Here is a 9,289-nt window from a genome sequence, read left to right as displayed (position 1 = left end):
CACAGCACTGATGGCTTGTGACAGCCAGAGCAGAGCACCTGCCGCAGAGCCTGCCCAGAGCTGCTCCAGAGGCCTTTCTCCCAGCCCCCTCCTGGGCACCGCAGGGAGCCCCGCAGGCTAGAAGCACACTCAGGCCCTGCACCAGCCAAACCCTCAGCAAAGGCAGCAGGGAAACCAGCTTGGCTAGGCTTGAGGGCTGTGAGACTGGCAGGGGGCTGAGGTGAGGAAGAAAGGAGGGGGCTCCTTGCAGGGGCCATTTGCCCCGCTTCCCACAGTGACCCCTGCTGGGAAAGGCCAGACCCGGGGTACATGGGAGCTCACCTTCCTCCCCCCACAGCACCTCTGCTGGGAAAGGCCAGGGCTGGAGTAGCCAGTAACTCTCCCCACAGCCAGCTCCCAAGAGGGAGCCAGCATCTGCAATAACCAAACCAGCCAGTAGGGGCAGGTTATTTTAAAACCATTTTTATTAACCCTTCATGCAACTAAAAATACACATGTAGTAGACATGACCCCCCCAGAGCTGTTTATCTCAGTGCTGCCAAAGCTGTCCCAGCCCAGCCCCATCCTCCCCGCTCCTTCTAATGGCGCCCAACCCTGCTCTGACCCCCATGGCACTTCAGTGCAACTCCTGAGACAGTGGGGTCTTCGGCTGCCAGTCTGCACAACCTCTATAGCTCTCTGCCTAAGCTGTGCCTTAGAGGTAGCGCCCCCCTCCCCCCCCTTCCAGATGCGTTTGCCATGGCTCTGCTGGGGCTTGTTTAGCAGGATTTACAATTGTCCAGTATTCCCATTGGCTTTCTCTGTTATTCCGCCATGGCTGTGGTGTGCTAACATTCCCCCTGCTATCCGACCCTGCCCTTTCTGCAGGTCTAGCGCTCTCAGCATAAAGGCTGTTGTTGAGAACATGATTGCACGGAAGGGAGAGGAAGCGTGACCAGGAGAACAGGGGGACAGAACACAACTGGCAGAAGTTCACATGATAAACTCCAGGGGGAGGAAGTACAAAACCCCCCACCACCCCAAACAGTTGCAACTACCCAGGGCTTTGGGTAGGGCTGGAAGATGCCTTTGAAGCTCAGGACCCTGTCCCTGCTTAACAAGGATGCAGCAGCCAACTTTGGGAAAAATCAAAGTCAGCTGCTAACCCTTCTTCCCACCCCCACCCAGCACTGGCTCAGGACACAAAAAGGGATACAACTTCCTTGTCCTCCAGGGAGGCATGGGCTCCCATCTGGCCCATGGGCAGGACACAGGCTGTCTCGGGGTGGGTATTTTGGTGATACTGCACCCAGGTGATACTGTATCCCGCCAGCAGAAGAGGTGCAGGGTAGAGGGAACCCCCATAAACTGGCTCAAAGGGCTCCTCCACCTAACTCCTACAGGTCCCTCAGAGACGTGGAGAATGCACAGAACTCATCACCTCTGAACTCCACAGCTCGGGGGGGGGGAGGGGGGAGCTGAGGCCACAACAGCTCCTGTCTCTGGAATACAAAAGGGGGGGAATATTAGAGCTGCTCCCCCATCTCAGCATCCACCCCACAGAGCCCCCTCTCCCCTCCAACAGGGGTGAGGCCTGCACTTGAGGATGGGGAAGCACTACCCCCGTCTCTCAAGTAAAGGCAACAATTCCTCCCCCACCTGAGGTGCAGCCCTTCAGAAACTGGCAGGGGACAGCTCTGTGGCTCAGTGCCCCTGTGAGACTCAGAGGGACTTGCGGGGGCGTTTGAGGAAGGCCAGGGTATAGTCTCTTGGAGCTGACACCTTCTGCTTCTTCATCTGCACCTGGGACTGGGCCGTGAGCTGCAGCTTGATAGCGCTCGAGTTGATCTTGGCAGCCACAAGCAGCTCCTTCATACCCTTCATCTTTTCACTCTGAAAAGTGAGGACAGGGCCCTCAGGTGGGGGTGCAGGGGGTGCCCCTGGGGCTGGGGCTCCCCCCTCCTCCTTCTCTCCTGCAGGGGGCTTGTCTGGTCGCTGGCCTGAGCTGGGGCGCCGCCGCTCAGGGGCCTTTTTGGGCAGGGGGGGCTCCTCAGGCTTGGACTCGCGGCGGGGTCCACGCCGGCGCCCTTCACGGGGATCCTCGCTGCCCTGCTCATCATCCTCATTGGCCTCCGCCTCTCGTGCCACAATAGTCACCTTCTGGCGCACCTGGAAGGGGAGGGAGTCAGTGGTGGGACCTGCACCCTATAGCTACTGCCACACCCCAGTCTCCCCAGAGCCCAACCCTAAGGCCCCTGCCCTGCTGACACATCCAGTCCTGAGTTCCCAAATCCAGCAGGGACCCCCAGACATGAGCCCTCAAATCTGGCAGGGTCTCCCAACCCTCCAAAACCCAGCACAAAACCCCCACAATCCCAACCCGGGTTCACAACTGCTCCCAGGCCTAGCCCTGCCCCCATCACCCCTCACCTGTCCATCAAAGCGCCCCAGGGACTGCACTAGGAATGTGGCCCAGCCCACATGCAGCACAGGTGTGGGGCTGCCTTCTTCCCACTTGCAGATGCCATCATAGAAGCGCAGCAGGTGTGCAAAGCACTCGGGGTCCTGCAGGGCCGAACCTCCAGCCTGCACTGGGGACCCCTGAATAGGGAGAGAGTTAGTGTCTTCCAGGGACCCAGCATGCCAGCCCAGCATCCCCCCACATCTCCCCAGTCCCTCCAGCCTGGCATTCCTCCCTCCCCGGCCCAACCCCCTGGTCCCTCCAGTGTGGCATCCCCCCGCCCTGGCCCCTCCGGCCCTCACTGGTGCTCAGCCCCAAGGGCCCAGCCCAGTACCCGCCTCACCTCTCCTCTCTCCCCAGGACCCTTTTCCTCAGGTGGCTCTGCCAGGTTGGCCACCTCCTTGAGCAGGTTGGGAACCACATCGTTGGCCACATCAAAGAATTCTTTATAGATCTCCTCATCCTCCCGGCAGTAGTTATAGCTGGGAGAGGACAGGACAGGACCAGGAAGTTAGCAGCTGGGGCCAGCACCCTCTAGAGGGGAAAGGCCCCATGTCCCATTCTCCCAGGCTTAAGCCGTCCCTTGTTTCTCACTTCCCCAGTGCCAGCCAGTTCCCAGGTATGGGGCAAGATCAGAGCCAGCGCCTCAGAGGGGAAAGTCCCACATCTCCCTCCCAGACATGAATAGCTGCAGCCTCATTTTTAGGCCAGCAGTTGCCCGGGCTAGTGGCCAGCCGGGCCCTAGCAAAGGGAAGGTTTGGGGGCCGTAGGGGGCCTCCCCAGGCACTCACTCCTGGATGACAGTGGCTGTATCAGCCCAGGCCTCCAGCGCCTCCTTGACATTTTTGTTGCGACAGTGGTAGCCGGCCAGGTACATGTAAGGGTAGATGTGCTCATTGTTGTAGTACTTTCTGGCTGAGTTGATGCCCTGCAGGGGGAGGAGGGAGAGAATAAAAGGCCGTTCCCACCAAAGTATCAGAACATTTACCTTTCACATATTACATCCCAGCCATAAATCCCTTGGGATCCCAGCTCCACCCAACTCTACCAATGCCCCTCAAGCCTGGTCCACAGTCCCTCCCTGCCATCCCAGCTCTGGGTTTCCCCCCACAGCTCTGCTAGTGTCCCTCAATTCCAACTCACAGCCCCAGCAATTCCAGTCTTGTACTCTGTCACCTTATGGTAGATGGAGAGGGGGTCTGGTCTGCCTGGTGTCGGCTCCAGCTCCTCCAAGTCAGCCAAGTTACCCAGCGCCATCGGGTACCTGCCAGAGCAGCAGAGTGGACAGGAGTGTTACCCCGGGAAAACAGGCAGCTGGAATTGGGGAAAGAGACCTTCTATCCTGACTCTGACAGCCAGCACTGTGGCAGCACTGCAATGCCTGGCACTTAGGGGCGGTGCACCACAAGGCAGCAGAAGGCAAAAGGCCCAGTGATTTCAAGGGGTGCTGGATAAGACCCATGCACTGACTCCTTCCAATACTGTCCCCTTCTATGCCACAAGCACTGCACCCCAACCCTTTGGCACATATAGCACAGTGACTAGCAGGAAGTGAGTACAGCCAGCCCCATGGCATGAGGAGGGAGCCAACCTGGTCCTGAGTGGGCCCCATCGAGCTCAGGTCGGGTTGCTGAGCTCTACTAAAGAACACCTCCATCACCACTCCTGCCTCCCTCCCAGTGCTCTACGAAGGGCAGGGTCACCAGCCCTATGGCTAGAGGGACTCCTAATGTTGAAGGCTGATTTCATAGCACACAAAGCAATGAGAACCACTTCCCTTGCTATTAACTAACATTTACAGACCAGACAAGTCAGCAAAGCACGCCCGCCTGAAGGGTGTTTCCCTTGGAGCCTCCGACACCGGACAGAACCAGGTAACAAGTACAAAGCTGCTGACTTTGGCCATCACAACATCTCCTCTCACTAAATAACCATCTGACCCCCGAGAATGTCCCCCGAACAGTGATGTTTAAAAACCAATAAAACCAGGAAAAATGCTTTAAAAAAAAATCAACATCAAGCTTAGCTCTCAGAACTATCAAAATAAAACCGCCTCACTGGCCCAGCCTAATTATCCCCCTGACAATGGAGAAACAGAGGGATTCAGGGGTGACAGCTGAAGTCCAAAGCTGCCCCGTCTCCCAGAACTGGGATAGAACCCAGGAGTCCAGACTCCCAGCCCCCGACTCCCCTCCCCAAACTGTGGCTTCAAACACCAGCCATACTGACCTCTCCAGGTGCCCCATGTCGTAGAGAACCCACAGGAGGCGCTGCAAGGAAATGGGAAAGGTGGCTTGCTGAGGACACAGAGTCATGGGGGGGCAGGAACAGGAGGGTAAGCCCCATGCCCCCTGCGGATAATTTCCCAGTGGAAGGGAGAGGTGTGCACAGCAGAGGAACAGACAAATGGATGAACATGGAGGGGTGCAGAAGGGACTGGAGCAGTGGCATAGCCAGAATAAGACAAGGAGGTAGGCCCTGACTTAAGGTGAGCAGGCAATGATGGGTCCACCTCTCTCCCTCCAGAAGGCCATGGGGGGGGGGGGGAGGAAGGGATAGCTACACTGGCCAGGGGCTCCACTCAGGGATTCCCCAGGGAGTGCTTCTGCTGGAGAGAGGGATTGGGGCCTGCCTTGCTACGCTGCCCAGTGCTCCCAGTGGGGAGCAGGATCGGAGTATGGGAGCTTGCCCTGCTCTGCTCCCACTCTTGGAGCTCTGAGTGAGGTCAGGACATGGAGATCCATCCCATTCTGGCTGATCCTCCCAGTGGTGAGCAGGGTCTGGGCATGCCCTTCTCTGCCCACCCAGATGCAGAGTTTGGAATGGGGCTTGTCCCACGTTGGCTGGCCCCTGCTCCTGGCGGAGAGCATGTTAGAGCACCAGGGCTTGTCCCGGCTCTGGTACTCCAGCTGCCTAACAGGATCAGGGGCTTATAAGCCCTCAATTCCACTCCCTGGCAGGAATGTTGGGCAAGCAGAGCAGGGCTAACCACCAACTCCATTCTCCAGGCCCAGCTGGAGCACCAGGCAGTGAGGGAAAAGCCTCCCTTTTGGGACCCGAGCCAGGACTGGGGGTGGGTAGGCCTGGATACTAAGGCAGTGGGTGGGCCATGGCTGACTCTGGTCCACCTGCAGCTACACCCTGGATTGGACACATTCCAGTTGGAAGTTGGAGCAAGTTGGAAGAGGCCCTGTGGGGTGGGAGAGGAAGCTGATGGGCCTGGGGATGGAGCAGACATGGGGCTGTGCACAGGGGGAAGAGGACTAGATGCACACATGGGGAGGGGGCACGTCCCACCTGCTGCAGCTGCAGCAACTCCAAGCTATCGGTGTGCAGGTCAATGGAAGGGTTGATGGCACACACCATGAAGGCCACTTCCATGTGCCGATCACAGCGCAGGTACGAACCCTTCAGGTACAGCCAGCTCTGTGGGGGACAGGAGTAGGTGAGTGAGGTATCTTGGCCAACCTACCCCAAAAGCCCCACAGCTGGCCCAGACCATAGGGGTGGTGGTAGGAGCCAGGACTCCTGGGTTCTATCCCCAGCTCTGCCTAGTCCCTTCCCCTCGAGGCCTCTATTTCAGCTGTGAGCTCTTCAGAGGAGGTCCTGGCCTGATGCACACCTTATCCCCATCTAAGCTGGGGTCTAAGCAGTATCTGGTCCCACCACGGGTGGGGTGTTGATCTTAGCCAGGGTACAAGCGATGCCTAGTCCAAGGCAGGTGAGTGCCAATCTCAGTATGAGCAGTGGTTGGTCCAAGAGGGCTGGTGACCAAACGTATTTACATTCTGCACACAAATGTAATAATCGTATCAAATGTGCCTTGTGAGGTATCACTGGAGAAGAAAAAGGTGCCTCCTAAGTAATACCATGGCAAGATGTGTGGAGCAGCCCTATATGGAGAATAATGAACACAAGCATAAATTACAACAAATGTGATGAGGGAGAGGGACACTGTTCCTCTAAGGCCAGGTGGGACCAGAGCTTCCTGTCAGTCGCCACCCAAGTGCCGATCTTTGGGGCAAGAACAAAGCACTCTGAGTTTTAGTAAACAACACGGAACCTCTTTAACCACAAGACCCTCTTGGCTGCATCCTCACAGTGGGAAGGAACTGTGTAGGGATAACCTCAGGACAGTGTATTTCAAAGGGGGCCTGGACTAGGAAAGTGAGGGGCACACACACGCCAGTGCTTGCTCTCTCTCATACCCGAGAAGACAAAAGAACTGGTTTTCTGCAAGATTCCTGGGGCAGCCCCATTGCTGGGACCATGTGGTAAGAATTTTACCTTGAACTAAGTCCAGCTTGTTACATTTAGTTGTTAGAAAGCGCTTTATCTTTGTTTCCCTTGTAGCCATTTCTGACGATATTGTACTCATTCACAATCTCTGTGTCACTCAAAATGTTTTTAACTCACATCTAATCCAGAGCTCTGTTTCAACACTGTCCCTCACTGGGATGAATTACACCCCAGAATGAGACAGAAGCCTCCAATCTCAGCTGGGGTCTGAACAGCACCCCACCTAATGGGGGGGGACCTTATCTCATGCTGATCAGTTACAGGTTACCAGCTGCACCAGTTCCTAAGGTTAAAGCACAAGGGAACTTGCACAGCAGTTTTCTGATCCAAATAGATAGCCCCAATTCTGCACAGACCCCAAGACTATTCTCCCAGCACGCTCCCCACTACATCTCACAGCCCCCCACAGCCTCACCTCCCCCGGCAGCTACATTTCACTGTAACCCCCCAGCCCCTCACAGGCTCACAGCCTGCCCTCACTTACTCTCTCCGCCACACCAGCATTCACAGTCTGTCCACGCCGATCTTCGTTGCCTTTGCCGTGCCAGGTCACTTCGGCCGTCTGCTCACCATCCCGGCCAAACACCACCCAGGCATGGTCCTCCGAGAGCGCCAAGTGCACATCAGGCAGCCCCAGCACCTGGCAGGCCCCCACCACAGCAAAAGCCACCCCTGAGCTGTCCAGCTTAGTGCCTGCAAAGAAAACACCGCATTAAGGGGCGCTGTGTTGCAAGAAACAGCTTGGGGCTCAGTAGAGGGTACTCTCTTCTGAAAGTGCTGATCCCAATGGGCCACTGTGCACTTTCCCTTGAAGTCAGTGGTGATCCCTATGCCAGCACGGTGCTAGAGGGCGCTATGCTACAAACAACAGGGCTTAGGAGAGGGTGCTGTCTTCACAGTACCAACTCCAATGCCCCATCACTAGGGGGTGCTGTGCTGCAGGCCACAGAAAGACCTGGGATCTTTCAGGATGCCCCAGTCCAGCCATACTGCCCCCAGCCCCATGCCAGTGGGCCCCCTACCTGTGATGAAGCTGAAGAGGGACTGGATGTGGGCCCGGTCTTTGAAGTAGGAGCGGCTAAGGCTGTTCCAGATAACATCCGACACCTTCTTGACCAGTTCGCGAGAGGAGAAGCCCTCAGGCCGGGGGTAGAGGGACAAGTCGACAGCGCCACGGATTTGGGCAGTGAAGCGGGCATAAAGCGCTGCCACAATGGACAGCTCAGCCACAGGGAAATAGGTAAGGCTGTCGGGTTCAGGGCCCGGGCGTGGCTCAAAGCTGATGCCTGGCACATTGGTAGGTATGACACGGTTTACGGCCAGGAAATGTTCCACAAAGCCTAGCACCAGCGACAGCAGCACCAGGTCAGGCTGTTCCTGCTGCAGCTCTGCCTCGAATAGCCGCACCACATCCTCCACCGAGCGCAGTGGGAACAGGGCCTTTTGCCATGGCTTCAGCCCCATGGTGGGCACCCGGGGCAGCTGGGAAGAGGTAAAGAGCATCAGGGGAGGCTGATGAGAGGGCCAGGGGAAGAGGGACACTTCCAATGTCACTTCAGACAGCTGAAGCTTGAAGTCTGGGAGCTATGTCTCTGTCCCCACCTGCACCCAAAGGGGGATCCTCCCCACCCCATCTGTCTTTGTCCACACCTGCATCCAAAGGGAACCCCCCCCATCGCATCTGTCTCTCTCCCCTCAAGAGATCCCCCACCCCACCTGTCTCTGTCCCCACCTGCCCGAGAAGGAACTCCCACCCCCACACCTAGGGTGACCAGCCGTCCCGTTATTAGGGGCATTGGCGCACACAAGCGCCTGTACCCCACCCCCTGAAGAAAGTGCCCCAATTTTTCACACTTGCTTTCGGGGCCCTCTCCCCCAGCCCCCCCCCCTTACCAGAGGCAGCCGCCCCTCCTCCCCCACCAGCTTCACTTCCCCGGCACAAACACAGTAGCCATGCTAGTGCCACAAGGCACCATGGGGGCCACAGTTCCGCAGGGCACGATGGGAATTGTAGTAAGCCGGGCCAGCCAATCACGCCATCTCCCCGAGGAATGCTGGGAGTGATAATGTACAACTAGCCCCGGTGCCTTATTGGAAATATAGTCTGATACCGGGGAGGGAAAGCAGCATGCCCCAAGGCATGTTGGGATTGGTAGTTCTGTTAACTAGCTCCCCAACGCCTCATGGGAAACGAAAATTGGCGCCCGAATTGTAAGGACACACCTGCCGTGATGCATGCTGGGAGTCGTAGTTCTCCGGGCAGTGCATTCTGGAACGTGTAGTCTTCCCAGGAACTACAGCCCTTCCTCAGCATGGCTCACCCCAGCTGGGGCATTCCAGGAGCTGTTTGCACCAGCGGGATTCTGGAGCTTTTACTTTTTCTAAATCTTCAGGCCCAAAGCATTGTGGGATTTTTAATGATGTCATCCACTTGCTCCAGCTGCCCTGGCCCAAGTTGACCCAGGTACTGTGGGCTTCCCTGCAGCAGTGTCCCACTTTGGGAGGCAGGAAGTACAGCGTAAGGGAGGGTATCTAATGTCATCATGGATG

The 9,289-nt window shown here is 57.1% G+C and overlaps 1 protein-coding gene across 1 annotated transcript; it reads right to left on the bottom strand.

The window, feature by feature from the left end:
- Window positions 1-442: 442 nt before the first annotated feature.
- On the bottom strand, window positions 443-8,790 carry MEN1 (menin 1). Its single transcript, XM_075939245.2, has 10 exons — window positions 8,633-8,790; window positions 7,762-8,221; window positions 7,224-7,432; window positions 5,738-5,866; window positions 4,670-4,710; window positions 3,617-3,704; window positions 3,232-3,368; window positions 2,784-2,922; window positions 2,410-2,580; window positions 443-2,148 (listed from the first exon to the last, which is right to left on the bottom strand). The coding sequence occupies exons 2-10, from the start codon at window positions 8,201-8,203 to the stop codon at window positions 1,702-1,704; spliced, it is 1,803 nt and encodes a 600-aa protein (XP_075795360.2). The 5' UTR covers window positions 8,204-8,221; window positions 8,633-8,790; the 3' UTR covers window positions 443-1,701.
- Window positions 8,791-9,289: the final 499 nt, after the last annotated feature.

This window comes from Pelodiscus sinensis, chromosome 11 (assembly GCF_052426305.1).
Source record: "Pelodiscus sinensis isolate ZL-2025 chromosome 11, ASM5242630v1, whole genome shotgun sequence".
NCBI classification, from domain to species: Eukaryota; Metazoa; Chordata; order Testudines; family Trionychidae; genus Pelodiscus; species Pelodiscus sinensis.
The sequence above is the reverse complement of the archived record's forward strand: the minus strand, read 5'-3'. Positions and strand labels throughout refer to the sequence as shown.